The 20,532-nt window shown below is 44.0% G+C and overlaps 1 protein-coding gene and 1 non-coding gene across 3 annotated transcripts; one reads left to right on the top strand and one right to left on the bottom strand.

Moving 5' to 3' along the window:
* Window positions 1-309: 309 nt before the first annotated feature.
* PGLYRP4 (peptidoglycan recognition protein 4) lies at window positions 310-18,703 on the top strand. Of its 2 annotated transcripts, XM_025357144.1 has the most exons (9): window positions 310-629; window positions 1,178-1,272; window positions 3,012-3,101; window positions 3,836-4,049; window positions 6,003-6,121; window positions 7,431-7,583; window positions 8,615-8,813; window positions 11,910-12,028; window positions 18,241-18,703. In XM_025357144.1, the coding sequence occupies exons 2-9, from the start codon at window positions 1,224-1,226 to the stop codon at window positions 18,417-18,419; spliced, it is 1,122 nt and encodes a 373-aa protein (XP_025212929.1). In that variant the 5' UTR covers window positions 310-629; window positions 1,178-1,223; the 3' UTR covers window positions 18,420-18,703. The 2 variants fall into 2 exon arrangements, with proteins under 2 accessions (XP_025212929.1, XP_025212938.1); XM_025357153.1 differs by lacking the exons at window positions 310-629; window positions 3,012-3,101 and having other exon boundaries at window positions 1,224-1,272; window positions 3,848-4,049; window positions 18,241-18,419.
* Window positions 17,466-17,572, bottom strand: LOC112615409. The gene has a single exon (XR_003117350.1). It is a non-coding gene; the product is annotated as a U6 spliceosomal RNA (small nuclear RNA).
* Window positions 18,704-20,532: the final 1,829 nt, after the last annotated feature.

Below are 20,532 nucleotides of genomic sequence, written 5' to 3'. Positions count from 1 at the left end.
CGTGAGCTGTTTCCTGAGATTGTACCTCCCAGTTTCTCTCTGTCCATCCTGACCCTACTCATGACCCTGGTAAAAGGGAGTGTTGGTGAGTGACTGCAATCCAGTCTTCAGACTCCCGGAGCAGATCTTCACAGGCAGGAAGTTTCTAGGTATTGCAGACACAGCCATCAGGCCCTGCACGTTTTCCCAGGCTGGGGCTGAGCAAGAGCTCTCTGGAGTGTTGGGCAATCTTGCCCTTTCCCAGGGAGGAGCTACCTGAGCTTATTCACAGGGCGGGTCCCCAGGTGCTCTCAGCCTGAGTCTGGTCCCACTTGCATTTCTCCAGGTGCTGTGAAAGGAGCTGGCTCAGAGCCTTGGCCCTCTGTCTTCCCCTTCTCTTCCATCTTTAGTTAGGGATCCTGGGCTCTCCTCTTCTCTCTGGGAAGCTGGAGCCCGATTGCTCCATTCCCAGGGAGGGAGTGCCCTCTAGGGCCAGAGAGAGTTAAGGCTGGAGGAGAAGGCACCAGCTGGTGAAGGAGGGCAGGGCCTGGAGGCCAAGTCTGGAAGGGAAGGAGCTGCTGGACAGTGAGGGGCTAACCGACTGCACCCTGACCTACTGGGCTGGAACAGCACAGGACCCACAGGTATCTGTGAGTTGAGTGTGTGTTTCTTCTTTAGAAGCCCTCTTCCAGCAAAGGGACTGGAATCCACCAGAAAGGGTGTTAAGGGTTGGATTTCCTCTGCCCTAGAACTAGGAACCCCTGCTACTCCTATATCTCCCTCACCCGACATATTCCCAGCGGGGAAGGGATTCTCTGCATCAGACCCATCCATGAGTCTGGATTTCTCGGTTGTACCATTCTTGGATCTTACTTCCTTTGTCTATAAAAATGGGGGTTAACAGTCTTACATGACAGGATTAGGGTGAGGACTAATTAAATAAGACTGCATGTGCAAGTGTGTACACAGGCCTTGCACACAGTGGGCACGTGATGAAATTCAGTTGCTGGGGTAATAATAGGACAGGGATGCTGAGCACCTGCTATGTGCTGGGGGCCCTGAGAAGCCTGAGCCAGGTGCTGGCCCTCAGGAGGCCACAGGATGGTAGAGGAGGCGGACGGCACCCCCTGCAGTCAGAGTGGGGGACACTCTGCAGATTGAGCATGGTCATGTTAACAACTGTCAACATCTGTCTCAGGCTGCCATCCACACTCTCCGGGTTGGTGTCCTGGGACCACGTGGGGATGCTGCCGTGGCTTCTTGTCTTCTCTGCTCTGGGTCTCCAGGCCTGGGGTAAGTTTTCTTTCCCTGGGCCAAAGAGCAACCAAGAAGGGTGATCCTAAAGTCTCGTAGTAGGAATTTAAAAAATACCTACTCTCCATCTGAGCCTGAGGAGTTCAAGGCTGCATTGAGCCGAGATCCCGCCACTGCACTCCAGCCTGGGTGGCAGAGCAAGAACTTGTCTCAAAAACAAACAAACAAACAAATAAACAAACACCTACTCTCTCTTGGCCAGGGGTGGTGGCTCACGCTTGTAATCCCAGCACTTTGGGAGGCCGAGGCGGGTGGATCACGAGGTCAAGAGATTGAGACCATCCTGGCCAACATGGTGAAACCTCGTCTCTACTAAAAATACAAAAATTAGGTGGGTGTGGTGGCATGTGCCTCTAGTCCCAGCTACTCGGTGGGGAGACTGAGGTGGGAGAATTGCTTGAAGCCGGGAGGTGGAGGTTGTAGTGAGCAGAGATTGTGCCACTGCACTCCAGCCTGGGTGACAGAGCGAGAACTTGTCTCAAAAACAAAAGCAAACAAACAAACAACAACAACAATAACAACAAAACAAACCTATTCTCTCTTGGCTAGGCATGGTGGCTCATGCCTGTAATCCCTGCACTTTGGGAGGCCGAGGTGGATGGATAATGAGGTCAAGAGATCGAAACCATCCTGGCCAACATGGTGAAACCCCATCTCTACTACAAATACAAAAATTAGCTGGGCATGGTGGTGCACACCTGTAGTCCCAGCTACTCAGGAGGGAGGCATGAGAGAATCGCTTGAACCTGGGAGGCAGAGGTTTTAGTGAGCCGAGGTTGCGCCACTGCACTCCAGTCTGGTGACAGAGTGAGACTCGGTCTGAAACAAACAAACAAAAAACAAAACAAAACAACCCCCCCACCAAAATAAAAACCTACTGTCTCTTAAGGCAAAAGAATAGATCGTAGGTAGAGCACAGAACTTGGAGCCTATAGACCTGGATTCAAGTCCTTGCTCTGCCTCTAGGAATGATTTTAAACGAGCGATTCAGCTCTATAATGCTTTATTTTCCCACCTGAAAATTGAGAAAGTTATGACTTCCTAAACTCACTGTGAGGATTAAATGAGATAATGCACCTGAAGATATAGCAATACGTGGGCAGTAAAAGCAGATAAGCAGGAGCAAGGATTGCATTTGTATTATTATGACGTTAATCAGAGTTCAACCCATGGCTTGGGTTTGTGCTTGTCAATAAGAGAAAGCTCCTTGCCGGTAGGGGTCTCAATCAACACACCCTGCCCATCCCCCATGGGCCTTCAGACAGGAGAATGGGCACAGCACATGTCCCTAAAATCAATCCTGGGGAAACTGGTCTGACCCATGCAGGTAATTCTAACCCGTTCTCCACACACGCTTCCCCATTGCTTCAGTAAAATAACGCACACAGGAGAGGACTTTGTGGTTTTGAAGTGTCTGAATACATTTTTTTTTTTTTGCCAATTGTGTGTGTAGATACAGCTCATGAGAAAACGATAACATTTCCAACTCCCTGCCTATCCCAGGGGATTGCCCAGAGTTGGCGTGGGAAGAAACTATGCCACTTGCTCTATTAGAGGTGGCCCTCTGGTCAGCCCAGAGGGATTTCTTAGAGGGGGCTCTGGGATTTGAGGAGGCAGAGGGGCAGTGGAGAGGGGATGGCTGTTTCTGTTCAGAGCTGGTGCCACCACCATGGCTGGTATTGGTGCTCTCTGATGCAAAATGGGATATTCCTTTGCAGGTGATTCCTCCTGGAACAAAACACAAGCTAAACAGGTATCAGAGGGGCTTCAGGACCCATTTGAGAACATCTCCCAGTTCACTGAAAAAGGTAAACTGGATCTGGATAGTAAGGGGGTTTGGGGACCAGCTGCGGTTTTTCATGTGATCGGAAATGTTTCTGAGGTCTGCAGAGCCACATGCGACTGGGGAGGCGGCAAATGGGGTTGAGGTGCAGAGAGCAGTACCAGTAAACCACCTGCATTAATTGCCCTAGGTCCGTGGAATGGAAGGCTGGTGCTGGAGGGCTAGAAAACCAGGAAGAGGGGAAACAGCCTCTTCAGACAGGGACGCCCTGTGGAGGGAGACTCAAATCTTGCTCTCAGGGAGTCCTCAGACTGATGGGGAGACACAGCCCCTGCTGAGGGGAGAAGATGCAGTCTCCTCAGGGAACACTCAGAGCCACAGACGAAATGATCAGAGAGCACACAATGAATGCTGAGGTGACACTAAGCCAGGCTGTTCAGGGCTTTCCCCAGGGATAAGCAAGTGATGCTTCCTGAAGTGCAGGGCCTGGAACACAGCAGGGCAGGAGCTGAGTAGGGGACATTCTGGGATGGGGAAGCAAAGCACTAGGCTCCCTGGCTGGGTGCAGAGTCTGTGTTGGGGGTGAGTGTTGGACAGATGGGGTTGCAGAGGTGAGCAGGGCAGGTGTACCTGCCTGTTGAAGGCTTCCTTCTCAGGCTCTTCCACTACCATGGGGCCAACACAGCCCATGCCTGCATGTTCAGCTTGGCCCGCTAATGTGGTAGTGATGGGGCAGGTGCGCTGAGTGACGTCCCCAAGGCCTCCCCACAGATGTCTCCACCCCGGTCTCTCGCAAGGCATGGGGGGCAGAAGCTGTTGGCTGCAGTATTCAGTTGACCACGCCAGTGAATGTCCTTGTTATACACCATGTCCCTGGACTGGAGTGTCACGACCAGAGAGTCTGCAGCCAGAGACTGCGGGAACTGCAGGCCCATCATGTCCACAACAACAGCGGGTGTGACGTGGCCTACAAGTAAGAGGCTGGGTCTGGGTCCCAAGGCAAATGGTCAGTGTTGCTTCCCTGGGATACTTCTCCTGTCCCTTCTCATCCCTTTTCCTCATTTTCTGGGTTGTGGTCCTATATGTTTTATAATGAATAAAATATTTAAAACCCTCAGGAAACTCCCAATCCTTTGGATTTTTCTGTGAGGTGCCTGTCTCTGAGAGCTCCCAGAAGGAAGCAAGGAAGGTTAAGTAATAACTGTATTCTCTACCCTCCCCTAACCCTGGCTTACACAGCACACCACAGATTACATACATGAGGGCTTTAGCTCCCCCGACTGGTAGGCAGGTGTCACCATCTCTTTGCCCTGGGAGAGGGGCCCAAGGGAGGGAGGCTGATTAATTTGAGGTCACACATCTGTGGACTCATGGAGCCTAAACTGGCTCTCTTCATCCCTGGTGTGTTCCTCCACACCACACGCATGGGCTCCGGTCTCAGTGAGGCAACTGTCCATCAGTTGCTGTAATGATCTCTCTAGTAGTTCCTACTGGTGTCCATACCACATGCTTCTGGCTCACCTCTGACTTTGACTAGCTGTGGACAGTTCCTGAGTGTGGTGATGGCTTCCTGCCTCAAGTGTCCAACACATCTCTCTGCTTTCCTGCTTCAGACCTTCCCCCAGCCCCTGACGACAAAAGGGAGTAAATGCCTTCGTGGGGGACAGTGATTGGTGTGTAGCTTCCTCAACCCTAGCACTTCTGAGAGGCAGTTCTAAAGCACATGTACACAGCTCCTGGGAAGGCCAAAGGGTGGGGTGGAGCTGCGGGTGGCCCCTGTGAGTCAGCCCAATTTCACACACTTTGCTGGCTTTCTTCCTTCTGTCTCACTCTCCTCACCCTGGCTTCTGGGATCCTGCAAGAATTGAAGACAGATGAAAGAAACATGAAAGGTGGCTTGACAGTCAAGGGCAGGTTTATTTCAGAGAAAACGAAACTGAGAGAGGCTTCTGGCCAAGTTAGGTCAGAGCCCACTCTCTTACAGACTAAGAGTTTTTAAGGATTCAGGGTGGGAGAGTTTATCAGAGGCTTGGACTGCTTCTGTGTCTTTGTTGTGCTTATCTGGGAGGGAGAGTTGTGTGTCTGTTCCCATACATCCTTCTTCAGCTGCAGGCATACTCCCACTGCCCCCCAGTCTGCTTTTAGCTTCCATATCTTAGTGCACCTGAAGGGAAAGGAACGTGCTTATTAAGGCCCACTGTTTTATTGGGGCCAGTTGTATGAGGGTGAAGTTTGGCAGTTACCCAAGAGACTTTCCCCCACCTCCCTCTGTGCCTGAGCTGTCTTATCTGTGTTTTACTGTCTGCTCTTTCTGGCTGCTTGTTGTTAGAAGAGAAGTGATTTCCTTGAAATACATGAGGCTAGAAAGGGAGCTGGAACTTAAAGTGGTGGTGTTTGTCCGAGATGATGGTGCTCCTGCTCTGTCAGGTCCCTTTGCAAATGAAGTGCCTGCATCCTTGTCCTTGTCTCAGGAGCTACTTCTTGGGAAGTCTATGTAGGACAGTTACTTGACAGGGAGAAATCGAATGAACAGCTCTGCATGGATCACACAGACAGCACACACTTTGGAGAAGGTAGGAGAGCCACGTTTAAGGAAGTGTGGAAGACAGAAGACCCTTCCATTGTGTGGTCAGGTCAGTGTTAGTTAATGTGGAACCTCTAGGACCTCTTCTTCTGAGCATGTAGAATGATAAAACTGCAGTCTCTGAAAAGGGAAGGAGGCAGGGAGTGTGAGAGTGGTTCCTTCTGAATTCTGAGGACTAGTATAAATGACTTGTTCTTTCCAGTGTCTGGGAAGAGTTTGTGCAAATTCCTTTTAGTGAACATGACTTCAGCCCTTCTCCATTTTGAGCCTGGGTAAGTGGTTTCCCCTCTGAGGAATGTCCTACAGTGCCAGCCATGAAAACAGTATTATCTTGCTCCATAGCTTCCTGGTTGGGGATGATGGCAGGGTGTATGAAGGTGTTGGCTGGAACATCCAAGGAGTGCACACCCAAGGCTACAACAACATCTCCCTGGGCTTTGCCTTCTTCGGCACTAAGAAAGGTAACAGTTATCACAGCTGACCTTCTCCAAAGAATTCTCTAATCCTTTGTCTCAGGAGCCACTTCATGGGAAGTAGCTGTCTGCTACTCTGCTGTCTTCTTATCCTTCTCATACTTCTCTGAAGACCCACTTTCTCTTGGAATTCTCTTCTTCCTCGATTTCCAGGAAATGATGTTGTGAAGGGTCTCTTCCTACTAGCCTGGCATCCTTCTCAACCCCTGTAAACAGGCTCCTCTTCCTCTAGCCATCTCGATGGCTAACCAGTCGTCTCTCTGCAAGCTTATCTGGGCTTCAGCTCTCTCCTCTACGTCAATGACTATCACATCTTCCTCTTGAGCTCTGACCATTCTGTGACTGTGGGCCATGCTTTCCAAGTTCCTGCCAGGCACCTCTTCCTTTCATCTTTCACTACTAGATTTTCTATATATTTCTTAAAAAAACCAACTCTGAGTCCCCTAATCTCTGACTCTCTTTCACTTCTTTCTGGGCTATTGCTCCAAGGCCCCTTGCCACATGCATCCTAACATACGTACTCCAGGACCATTCCTTTGAATTTGTGCACCCTTTGCTGTTAACAGAGATCTTGCATACCTAGTTTCTCATTTTCCTCTCCCAGTACCCTTTGAGATAGTCCAGGTAGATTTAATAACCCCTGTTGTGCAGAGGTGCAGCCTGGGATTCAGAGAGGTCGATGACTCCAAGTGACACAGCTAGAAGGAGAGGAATCAGAACATGGTCCGTATCTTTTATCTCCAGCTCCTGGGTGGTTTCCTCAGCCTTCCAGAGGACTCTGTGTTTATCTTGTTTTTGCTTTTGTTTTCATGACTACTCATTTCCATTTGTTGTTAACTTGGGATCTTGAGCATGTTACTTCTTGGAGCCTCAAGTTCCTCTTCACAAATCATGCAGTTAATAACAGCATCTCTCAGAGGTTTGTGCTGAGGATTAAATGAGTTATTGTAGGCAAAGAGTCTGGCACATACCTGGAGGGGTCCCCTTCTGATGAGAAACCCTGGCCTGGCCTGGCGGGTGCTGCTGAGCTTGGTGCTGCTTCTGAGCTCTTTCATGGAGAGAGGGGGTGAAGTTTGGCAGGTATTTGGGATGGAAAACGACTTCATTTTGAATCTCTGAGAGATCTTTCCAGGCATATCCTTAATTCTCAGCCTCTCCAACTGGGGGCATAACCTGTTCCCTTTTCTTCCTCTCCATCAGCTGTGCAGGGGCTGGCAGAACATCTCCTCCTCCCTGAAAAGATCCCCTGATACTACTCAGGCTAGGCGGAAGTTTCCCACAGATTTCTCTCTTCCAGGCCACAGTCCCAGCCCTGCTGCCCTGTCAGCCATGGAAAACCTAATCTCTTATGCTGTCCAGAAGGGCCACCTGTCATCCAACTATGTTCAGCCACTTCTTGTGAAAGGTGAGAACTGCCTGGCCCCTCGACAGAAGGCGAGCCTGAAGAAAGGTAAGACCTTCAACCCTACTGGGCCTGCCGCTGGGTTCACCCCAACTAACTTGCAAACACCATTGGGAGTGACCTTTTCAGTAGGGCTCATTAGATTCCTTCTGGTAGGCAACAGGCCACCCAACTCTTTGAACTCTTGGGGCTGGCAAGTCTTGAGAGGAAACCTCCAGGCCACCTCTTTATCCCCCAGATTCCTCATATGAAAGAGCCACAGCATTATCCCTGGTGTCATATATGCACACTCCTTTCTTCCGTCACTCAACAAGATTTACTGAACACCTTCTAGACTCTGAAAACATATGAAAGGATGAAAAGCAAAAGTCCCTGGCCTCGTGAAGTTTCAGTCTAGAGGGCAGAGAAAGACAAAAAGCAAATAAATAAGTGACATATTTGGTATGTTATACGGAGAAAAGTGCAAGGGAGGAAACAATGGAAAGGGACTGGATGTATTTATACACATATTTATACATTGATATGTTTACACATGAACACACACACACTGACACACATTTCTGAATACAAAACCAAAACAACACTAATAGACTGAAGTGCTGCAGAAAACTTAGACCACCGCTTACACAGACTTTAAAGAAAGAGCTTAACATAATTCAGATAATAAAAGCTGGATACTATTTTGGGTTTGACAAGCAGCAACATCAAAACCAGTAAATTTAATAAGCACTTTCAGCCTTTTCTTGAGCTTAATCAAGATTGAAAGAAGATTCATCTCTATTATGTTAAAGCCTTGAGTAAATTTGATCTTTGGTGCCATCTGTCAATATAAATGATCGCTTACACTGACAGAGAGTTTCATGGATTACAAATGACTCAAAGACATATTCTTAGAATAAAATGTCCATGTCCCACTGTGGGACACTCTCTGCTCTCACGTCCCACTGTTTGGGTCAGGGTGGGAGACCCAGAAGGGTTTGAGAAGTTGAGGGTCCTGAGCATTATGTCAGCCTACAGTGGAGAAGTGGCTGGCATGGATGGGGAAGATGAACCATCTGTGGTTTCTCGCCCTACCTCAGCTTGCCCCAGCATTGTCCCACGGTCTGCGTGGGGGGCCAGGGAGACCCACTGTCCCAGGATGACCCTCCCAGCGAAGTATGGCATCATTATCCACACTGCCGGGAGGACCTGCAACATTTCCGATGAGTGCCGCTTGCTGGTCCGGGACATCCAGTCTTTCTACATAGACAGGCTCAAGTCGTGCGACATTGGATATAAGTAAGTGGGTCTGGGTACTGTGGGCTTCTCTTCCCTTGGGGGCAGAAACTGAACCTTTGAAAGGAAGAGGAAAGGGAACTAATATTTATTTACTGGGTAGTCACCATAGGAGAGGCACTGTATGGATAACCAAATGGATTCATCACACGGCCCTGTGTGGGTCTTACTTAGGAGATAGCCAAGGGGGTAGTCATTTGCCCAAACATGTTCTCAAGATGTGTACCTACTAAAGGTAGTAAACTGGCATGATGGATGCTAAAACTCTGCCAAAAAGTCACTGGAGGAAGCAGTACGCATGCAAGACTGTGGTACTTGTAGAAAAGATAATTGAAAGATTGTGCTTTGTTTGTGTAACCACCGCCCGCTACTCAGAGGCTGGGGCTCTGCTGCTCACTTTGCCACAACCTGAAGCGGTTCCTCCTCAGGGTAGACTCGTGCTACTTCTCTGTTTCTAGAAACCACCAACCTCCTTGGGAAGAATATCCTTCCTGTCTGAAGGCAGGGGAGAGACCAGATACTATCTTCTGATTTCTGTAGTGCTAAAGTCTGTGATTCTTTAATAAGGAACACACCAACCTAAGTGCAAGAGTAAACATTTCTTTTTTTCCCCATTAAACATTATCTTAAAGGGTCTCAAAATCCTGTGATACATTTCTGATCAAGATGTTTCCATTAAAAAGTACTGATTTTAAAAACTGCCACACAAACACACAAAACAAATAGTCCACAAAACAAATAATCCACAAAACAAGTAGAAATTTCTTGAAGGATGCTTTCAGAGCTTGCAGATAAGACATCCGGGGTTAGACCCCATGTAATATCCCATCAGGAACAATCACACTGAATTTTAAATCTCAGGAAAGGCTACTGCTCGCCCATTTGGCATATTCATGCACATTCATAGAAGGAGCCCTTAACTCTAGGGCCATTTATGGCTTAGTGATGAATTTACCATCGCTTGGTACATGATTCTGGGCTGACTGTCTTTCCCCTCTCTGGCCTCCCTGTTCTCAGTCCCCATTTTAGTAACACCCTTTTCAAGACAGGAGAAAACTTTCCCTCCAACATCTATGATGTATCAGAAACTACCAAGTGCTTTGCTAGGTCCCGCCGTACAGGATTACTTGCAGCGTAGCTGTCTTTAATGAGAGTGGATAGTTGAAAATTGACTGTAAATTTGGAAAGCCTAAACTGGAAAGTGGTGGAGGCTGAGGGGAGGTCCTTTCCCTTTTTCCATTCAGGTCTCAGAGGGTAGTTGCCTGTCCCTTGACTTGGACCTTGTATTGTATCCTCTTCTATTATAGCATTATGACAGTGTCATTTTCTTTCCTTGAGGTGCTCTGTGGTCGGGATGACACACTCCCTGCCTCATAGATTACAATTCACAGAACATGTAATTGAATGTGTACTCGGCGTGGCACAAGGCTGTCCTCTGGGGGTGCCATTGGATGTGCCTCACAGATATGGTTCTTGCCTGAATGGAGCCAATGCTTTAGTGAGGAAAAAAAATAATTCAAACAAATAAGTTCTAGTAGGGTAGGTTTAACATTATGATAGGGGACACATGAAGGGTAGATGGGAGGCTTAGGATGCCAGGAAAATCGGAGTGAAGGAAGCAATCTCTGTGGGAGCATCAGATTAGCTGGGGCCTCACAGGTGAGTGGGAGGAGGAAGCAGGAAGAGTGATTCAGGAAGAGGGAAAGGGCTCCGTGGAAAGGACTGAATTCCAGCCTGAGAAAGGTGCCTTTAGGCAGCTGAGAGAAGTTCATCAGGATAAATACAGATGTCAAAGAGGGGTGTGGGAGAGCTGATGCTGGGGAGGCAGACAGGGCCCATGTCAGAAGGCTCTTGTAAATTAAGTTGGGGTGTGTGCACTCAGTGCTGAGGGACTGAAAACAGGGTTTTGACACAGTAAGATTTGTATTTTAGAAAGACTAGTCTGGCTACCCTTTAGGAATAGATTGGATGGGAAAGGGTTGAACTGGAGGCAGTGAGATCTGAGGACTGTGCAGCAATCCAGGCAGGACTAAGTGGTGACATCCCTGTGATGGTAGCAGAGGTCACAGAGAGAAGTGGAGGAATTTCAGAGGTCAGTGGAGGTTAATGGTTAGTGACCAGGGCGCAGGGCAGATCAGGGAGTGTAGTTGGGAGACATCATTGACAAGCCTGAGTTAATGAGTGGATGAAGTGGGTGGGCTGATGCCTGTATTCCTGGCTGGGGCCAGTGGGTGTGTGACCATGCCTTTCACCAAGATGGGGATCCCAGAAAGGGGAACAGGTGAGGAAGAAGATGGGTCCAGTTGTGAACATGTGGACTTTCATGGATGGCAACTGAAGCCAAGGAAGTGGATGGGTTAGTCCTGTGTCGAGTAAGGGGAGAAGAGGGCTTAGGATAGCATCCTGAGGAACCCCACATTTAAGGAAAGGGTGCAGGAAGATGAGGTGTTGAGGGAGAGCAACTGGAGAAGAAAGCCAAGAGAATGTGGTGTGATGGAAGCTAAGGGAAGAGAATGTTTGGAGAAGTCAAGAGGGGTGGCAGAGTCAAACTTACAGAGAGATCAAGTCAGGAAAGATTGGGGAAGTTACGTTGTACTTAATGGTAAGGAGATCCTGGGTCACCTTGGGGGAAACTGTTTTCTTGGTCATAGGAGAAAAGGTGTGGGGATTGAAAGCTGTCATTCTCTTTTTTCTTTATTGACTGTGAGCTACTTGGGGGCTGCAGTGGTGTGCTGGAGTCGAGGGGACTCATGCCAGCTCATGAGAGCTGATTGTTAGAGATTCTGGAATTTTGAGAGCTGGTTGTTGTTAAATTGTTGATCACCTGAAATCGGCTATAGTGAGAGGTTTACACCACAGAAATCAGTATATGCTGTAAACTGGGATTCCCTCTCCTTACTCTGCCTCCCTCATTCCCCCTGGGCTAGTTTACCAGCACTCCACTGGCAAGGACTCTGTCTTGTTTCTGTAACCCAGTGCTTAGAATCCAATAGATAATCAAAGTCTGAAGCAGTAAAGACATGAATAAATTAATACATGAAAGAGAGAAGCAATTCCAGAGTTTCATGCTGGTCTCCATCTCCCCTTGTGGTCCTCTAGCTTCCTGGTGGGCCAGGATGGCGCCATTTATGAAGGCGTGGGCTGGAATGTCCAAGGCTCCTCCACTCCTGGCTACGAAGACATTGCCCTGGGCATTACCTTCATGGGTACCTTCACAGGTAAGTGGATGCTTTGGGCAGTAGGGTCATTGCATAGTATTTGAAAGAGAGCATCTGACATGGAAGACAAAGTCTCAGTCTCAAGCGTCATTTTAGTGTCTGCATATGCTTGATTGACCCAGCTTCCAATCCAACATTTGACTCAGCTGAGTGTGACCAGAGGTGATCCCCAGACATAATGCTTACCCTACATCTACCCTCCTTTGCACCCAGCCAAATGTCTCTTTCTTCCAGTATGTAAGGAACATGCAAAGCAACGGGAAAAGATCTTTGTGCTTATTTTTAGCTCATCTTGGTCAGCAGATGCAGCCTCTCTTGGTTACCATGACAACAATGTAGAGACACTTTGCCTTATATGCCAAAGCCACAGTAAGCCCCAGTCTTTGCACTGAGAGTTCACACTGAGAATTCTCATGGCTCAGAGCTCTATTTCACTTTTTTTTTTTCATTTTTATAGATTTAGGGGCTACATGGATATATTGTGCTACATGGATCTATTACACAGTGGTGAAGTCTGGGCTTTCAGTGTACTCATCACCTGAGTAGTGTACATGGTACCCATTAAATAACATCTTGTCCCTAATCCTGCTCTCACCTTCCCACCTTTTGAAGTCTCTGATGTCTATTATTGTACTCTGTGCGCCAATGTGTACCCATTGTTTAGCTTTCACTTATAAGTGAGAATATGTAGTTTTTCATTTTCTGTTTTTGAGTCATTTCACTTAGGAATATGGCCTCTATTTCCGCTCATGTTGCTGTAAAAGACATGATTTCATTTTTCTTTTTTTTTGAGATGGAGTCTTGCTCTGTCACCCAGGCTGGAATGCAATGTGCAGTTTTGGCTCAATGCAACCTCTGCCTCTTGGGTTCAAGCGATTCTTCAGCCTCAGCCTCCCAAGTAGCTAGGACTACAGTCATATGCCACCACATCTGGCTAATTTTTGTATTTTTAGTAAAGACAGGCTTTCATCATGTTGGCCAGATTGGTCTTGAACTCCTGACCTCGTGATCTGTCCATCTCGGCCTCCCAAAGTGAGCCATCGCACCATGATTTCATTTTTTAATGGCTGAATAATATTCCACGGTGTACACACACATGCACACACACACACAAACACACCCCACATTTTCTTTATTCATTCATCCATCGACAGACATTGAAGTTGATTCAATGCCTTTGCTATTATGAATAGTGTTGAGATAAACATATGAGTGCAAATGTCTTTTTGATATAATGATTTCTTTTTCTTTGGAGTGATACTCACTATTTGGATGGCTGAATCAAATGGCTATTTTATTTTTAGCTCTTTGATAAATCTCCATAGAGGTTGTACTAATTTACATTCTCATCAGTAGTGTGTAAGCATTCCCTTTTCTCGGCATCCTCAGCAACATCTGTTATTTTTTGACTGATTTATTTATTTATTTATCAAGACAGAATCTTGCTCTGTGGCCAGGCTGATGGTTTTTGGCTGCTAGCATGTCTTCTTTTGAAAAATGTCTGTCCATGTCCTTTGCTCACTTTTTAATGAGCTAATTTTTTTCCCTAAGTTGTTTGACTTCCTTGTAGATTCCGGATATTAGCTCTTTGTCAGATGCATAGGTTGCCAACATTTTCTTCCATTCTGTAGGTTGTCTGTTTACTCTGTTGATTATTTCTTTTGCTGTGAAGAAAAGTTTCAGTTTAATTAAGTCCCGTTTGTCTTTTTTTTTGTTTTTGTTGCATTTGCTTTTGAGGACTTAGTCATAAATGCGTTGCCTAGGCCAGTTTCCATAGGAGTTTTTTCCTAGGTTTTCTTCTAAGATTTTTATAGTTTGGGATCTTATATTTAAGTCCTTAATCCATCTTGAGTTAATGTTTGTATACAGTGAGATATGTGGGTCTAGTTTCATTCTTCTGCATGTGACTATCCAATTTTCTCAGCACCATTTATTCAATAGGGTGTCCTTTCCCTGGTGTATATTTTTGTCAACTTTGTCAAAGATCTGTTGAGTAGCTATGTGGCTTTATTTCTGGATTCTCTATTCTGTTCCTTTGATCTATGTATCTATTTTTATACCAGTACCATGCTAATTGGTTACTATAGTCTTGTAGTATAATTTGAAGTCAGGTAATATGATACCTCCAGCTTTATTCTTTTTACTTAGAATTGCTTTGGCTATTTGGGTTCTTTCTTAGTTCCATATGAATTATAGAATAGTTTTTCTAAATTCTGTGAAAAATGATGTTTGTAATTTGATAGGAACTGTGCTGAATCTGTAGATTGCTTTGGGCAGTATGGTCATTTTAATGACATTGATCCTTCAAATCCATGAGCATGGGATGTCTTTTCATTTGTTTGTGCCATTTACAATTTTTTCTTTTTGAGATGGACTCTTACTCTGTTGACCAGGCTGGAGTGCAGTGGTACAATCTCAGCTCACTGCAAGCTCCGTCTCCAAGGTTTACACCATGCTCCTGCCTCAGCCTTCTGAGTAGCTGGGACTACAGGCACCCGCCACCACGCCCAGCTAATTTTTTTGTATTTTTTAGTGGAGACGGGGTTTCACTGTGTTAGCCAGGATGGTCTCGATCTCCTGACCTCGTGATCCGCCCGTCTTGGCCTCCCAAAGTGCTGGGATTACAGGCGTGAGCCACCGCACCCAGCCTACAATTTTTTTTCATCAGTGTTTTGTAATTCTTCTTGTAGAGCTCTTTCACCTCCTTGGTTAAATGCATTCCTAGTATATGTGTGTGTGTGTGTGTATACACACACACACACATATATGTATTCCTACTGTGTATGTGTATATACATATATACATACACTAGGAATACATATATACACTAGGAATACATATATATACATACAAACATATACATATATACATACATATACACACCTATATATAACACATATAGGTGTGTATCTCTATAGGTGTATCTATCTATCTATATCTGTCTATATGTAGCTATTGTATATGGAATTGAGTTCTTGATTTGGTTCTTAGCTTGATTGTTATTGGTGTATAGAAATGCTACTGATTTTTGTACATTGATTTTGTATCTTGAAACTACTGAAACCATTTATTAAATATAGGAGTCTTTCGGAGGAGCCTTGAGGGTATTGTAGGTGTAAGATAATATCATCAGTGAACTGAGATGTTTTGACTTCCTCTTTTCCAATTTGGGTGCCTTTTATTTCTCTCTCTTGCATGATTGTTTTATTCAATACTATGTTGAATACGAGTGGTGAAAGCAGGCATCCTTGCCTTTTTCCAGTTCTTAGGGGGAATGTTTTTAACTTTTTACCATTCAGTATGATGTTGATTGTGATTTTGTCATATATAGATTTATTATTCTGAGGTATGTTCTTTTGATGCCTAGTTTGTTGAGAGTTTTTATCATGAAGTAATGTTGGATTTAATTGAATGCTTTTTCTGCATCAAAACTATTATATATTTTTGTTTTAATTCTGCTTATGTGGTGAATCACATTTATTTATTTGCATATGTTGAACCATCTCTGCTTCCCAGGAATAAAGCCCACTTGATTGTGGGAATTAACTTTTTGATGTGTTGTTGGATTTAGTTTGCTAATTTTTTGTTGTGAACTTTTGCATCGATATCCATCAGGGATATTGGCCTGCAGTTTTGGTTGTTATTGTGTTCTTACCTGGCACTGGTATCAGAGTGGCTTTGTAGATGAGTTGGGGAGGATTCCCTCCTCCTCAATTTTTGGGAACAGTTTTTGTAGGGTTGGTATTCTTCCTTTTACATCTGGTAGAATTCGGCTCTGAATCCATCTGGTCCTGGGCTTTTTGTTGTTGAGAGATTCTTTTTTAAATTACTGATTTAATTGAATTATTTGTTATTGGTCTATTCATGATTTCTATTTCTTCCTGGTTCAGTCTTGAGATGTTGTATGCTTCCAGGAATTTATCCATTTCCTCTAGGTTTTTTAGTTTGTGTGCATGGAGATGCTCATAGTAATCTCTGACAATCTTTTGTTATTTCTGTGATATCAACTGTAATGTGACCTTTATCATTTCTGATTGTGGGTATTCTAATCTTATCTCTTTTTTTCTTGGTTAATCTAGCTAGTGGTCTGTGAGTTCTGTTTATCTTTTCAAATAACCAACTTTTTGTTTCATTGATCCTTTCTATTTCTTTTTTGGTCTCAATACCATTTAGTTCTGCTGTTTTCTTTTGCTAGTTTTGCTAGTTTTTTGCTAGTTTTGGGTTTTGTTTGTTCTTGCTTTTCTAGTTTTTTGGGATGTGACATTAGGTTGTTAATTTGAGACTTTTCTATCTTTCTGACAGAGGCATTTGATGCTATAACATTCCATCTTATCACTGTTTTTTGTTGTATCCCAGAGGTTTTGGTATGTTGTGTCTCTATTTTCATTCATTTCAAAAAAATCTTTAACTTTGGCCTTAATTTTATCATTTACCCAATGACCATTCAGGAGCAGGTTGTTTAATTTCCATGTATTTGTATAGTTTTGAGAGTTAATTGGTATTGATTTCTAGTTTTCTTCCACTGTAGTCCAACAAGATACTTGATATGATTTTAATTTTTAAAAAATTTATTGAGGCTTGCTTTGTGGCCTAGTATATGGTCTGTTTTTGAGAATGTTCCATGTGCAGAAGAGATGAATATATATTCTGCCATTGTTGACTAGAAAGTTCTGTAAATGTCTGCTAGGTCTGTTTGGCATAGAGTCCAATTTAAGTCTAGAGTTTCTTTGTTGATTTTCTGCCTTGATGATCTGTCTAGTGCTGTCAGGGGGGTGTTGAAGTTCCCTACTACTATTATATCACCATTCATCTCTTTTCTTAGGTCTAGCAGTATTTGTTTTATGAATGTGGGTGCTCTTGTGTTGGGTGCATATATATTTAGGATTGTTATATCTTCTTATTGAATTGACCCTTGTATCATTACATAATGAACTTCTTTATCTTTTTTTTTTTTTTTTTTTAACTGTTTTGACTTAAAGTCTGTTTTGCTTGATATAGTGTAGCAACTCCTGTTCCTTTTTGGTTTCCATTTAAATGGAATGTCTTTCTCCACCCTTGATTTTGAGTCTGTAAATGTCTTTACCAGTTAGGGGGTTTCTTGTAAGCAGCATATGGTTGGATTTTGTATTTTTATTCATTCTGTCAGCCTATATTTTTTAAGTGAAGCATTTAGTTCATTTATGTTTAAGGTTAATATTGATATGTGAGGATTTATTCCTGTCATAATGTTAATGGCTATCCAGTTGCTTTGCAGTCTCGATTGAGTAATTGCTTTATAAGTCCTGTGAGTTTTATACTTTCATATGTTTTTATGATAGTGTGTATTGTCCTTTAGTTTCCATGTGTAGAACTTCTTTGAGCATTTCTTATAGGATCAGCCTAGTGGTGACAAATTCCCTTAGCATTTTCTTGTCTAGGAAACACTTTATTTCTCCTTAAAAATATGGAATGCTTCACGAATTTGCATGCCATCCTACCTCAGGGGCCACACTAATCTTCTCTATATCATTTCAGTTTTAATGTATGTCCTACCAAAGTGAGAACAACTCAAAGCTTTTAATCGGTTTGTTTAGACTCAAGGATCTTTCACTGAACCTCTGAAAAGATGAGGCCATGTCACTGGAGCTGATTCAGTGACATGGCCCATACTAAAACGGGCATTGGGTCAGGGGATGGGGTGAACCAGGACTGTGACTTGATACTGGGCTGAGCATTGAGCTAGACATGAAAGGGTACAGGGAGCACATGTGTGATTAAATCAAGTTTCTCAACCTCAGTACAAGTGACATTTTGGCTCAGATAATTCATTGTTGTAGGGGGCTGTCCTGTCCTAGGATGTTTAGCAGTATCCTTGGCTTCTACCAACTAGCATTCCCCTGCATCCCAGTTTTCACAACCAAAAATATCTCATGACATTGCCAAATGTCCTCTGGGGGGCTAAATTGCATCTTTATAAAGAACTACCAGGCTAAACTTTTGTAGTGGATAAAAGCTTTGTATATCCCCAGAAGAATATATTATCCCAGGCTTGGCTCTTTTGATTCAGGAAAACTTTGGCACTAAGAAATCTTGACCTTGTTTTTTGCCTGTCTCTAGGGAGGCTGCCGACAGTGGAATATATTAGCTTTGTGATGAGGGTGGGTTCTGGGAATATGTTCTATCTTTCAGGGTGCCCTGTAATCCTGTGGACAATGGGCTGCTGTGTTTTGCAGGTACACCACCCAATGCTGCAGCACTAGAGGCAGCCCAAGACCTGATCCAGTGTGCCACGGTCAAGGGGTACCTGACTCCCAACTACCTGCTGGTGGGCCACAGTGATGTGGCCCAAACCTTGTCTCCTGGGCAGGCTTTGTACAACATCATCAGCACCTGGCCTCATTTCAAACACTGAGAGAAGCCCCAGGTCTTTCTGAGACTGCTCTCCCTCCCCTGTCAGGTATCTCTTGTCCTCACCATCCACCTTGGCTCAACACCTTGTGTCCTCCTCCCCTGGCAGCCCATCCTGGGCTTCCTTTTTGAGGTTGGGATGATCATGCCCTCTCCTGCCAACATCCTCCAAGGGCCTACAAACCTCATAGCTGGACATTCACAGTCCTCTGACTCTGAGTCCAGACTTCTTCTCTCCTTACCTTCCTCTCCCCTGGAAACCCAACTCCTCAGCCAGGTGAGACAATGAACCGGTTCTTGTTTCATTTCTCTCTCTCTCTCTCTTTCTCTCTCTCTCTCTCTCCTTCTCTCTTTCTCTCTCTCCATGCCCCCCTGCCGGGTGAGCCTTCCCCTGGTGTCTGCCTGGCAGCCGCCACCTCCCACCCATCACCCCTCACCCATAACTCAGGTCAATGTGACCACTCTTCTTTCTTACACATAAACTTGTATATATTTGGATGCAGCCCTTATTTAAGGGCTGTCATTATTTATATCCTTGCTACTTGGTTGTGAGTTTCTCCGGGAGAAGAACTGTGTTTTATTCATCTATATGTCCTCTGTTTCTCAGCAGTGTCTGAAATTTAATTGGTTCTACTGATATTTATTAGATAAGTGGATGAATAAATGAATGAAGAGATCCAAATTCATGTTCACCTTGCCAATTCACTACATTATCCCCTATTTGGAGGAGAACTTTCTGGACAGTGCCCCCATACCACCAGCATTTTCTGCATTTCTGTTCCCTCCCAGTCCAAGAGCCATAAGATCTATATGGTACCAGCATCTGTGTAAGAGGAAGCAAAGAGAAACAACAGAGTGTCTGGTGGACATGAGAACCTAAAATAACCAAGATAATTTTACCCCAAATTTTTGACAGCTTAGCATCTAAAATCAAGAGGCCTTTTTGCACACCCCAATGGTGTGTAAACACAAAGGATTCTGCAGTAAGATCTGCGGGAACTGGAACGGTCTGGGTCTTATGCCTCTCAAAACTAGCCAGATAAAATTCCCTTCCAGAACAAAGTACAGGGGAGAACTGCTGGAAACAGAATCTAATTCAGTCCAGGCATAAGACATAAAAAAAATAAAAATAGAAAAGAAGCTCACATGAAAGTGTGGAAAGGCAGTGGAGCAAGAAGCTCTCTGAATATAAGCCATCATAATGTTGAACATTTACTTGAAAAAAATAATAGAAGAAGGTGTTCCAGAGTGATTGAATTAAAAAAGCTCTTCAACACCATACATCTTCTTTAAAGTTGAGGAAAGCTAATACAGTCAATAAACAACAGAAAATACTTGAGGTTCAAACCCACATAAAGTTATTTTAAGATAAAAATAGAATCAGGAGCAGAATCAAGAAAATAAAAGCATTACATAAAGACATGCTTATGGGTGAAAACTATAAACTGCAATTTCAAACTGAGCTTAAATAATTAGGAAAATAATACAAGATATGAAAGAACAATTAATGGAAACTATAAAAACTCAGAAACAAGGTAATGGGGCTCAGAAGAGAATAAGAAATAAAGGAAATATCCATTTCAGAAATAACCAGTTAAAAAATGTTAAAAGTGGATGCACATAATGGATAATGCCTTTAAAGAAAAATAAGATAAAAGGAAGGAAAATTCTAAAATAAAAGATAAATTAAAAAGTAAGATTAAAAGAATTAGAGAGAAAGTGATAAATGTAAAGCATAGGCAAAGAAGATACAAGACACGTGTAACTGGAGTCCCTAAAGAAGAAAATTGAAGTAAAGGAACAGAACAAATATTCAAAACTACTATGCTAGAAACACCTCCTGAAATAAAAATATTTTGAAATTTTGTTTTTAAAGGGCACACTTCATACCAGAAAAGATGCACTCAAAATGATGGATGCAAACATAAGGTCTAGCTGAACTAATGGATTTTTAAGAACTTAGTCTCTTTAGTGGAAAATATCCTTTGGGCATTCAGGAAAAAAACCAAAAACAAATTACTAACAAGAGAGAAAAATATCATCAGACTTATTGACAACAACATTTTGGACTAGGAGAAAATATAATAAAATGTTTTAAAAATAAGAAAAAATGTGAT

Source organism: Theropithecus gelada, chromosome 1, assembly GCF_003255815.1.
Source record: "Theropithecus gelada isolate Dixy chromosome 1, Tgel_1.0, whole genome shotgun sequence".
Lineage (NCBI taxonomy): Eukaryota > Metazoa > Chordata > Mammalia > Primates > Cercopithecidae > Theropithecus > Theropithecus gelada.
Note: the sequence above shows the minus strand (reverse complement) of the source record. Positions and strands in the feature narration are given on the sequence as shown.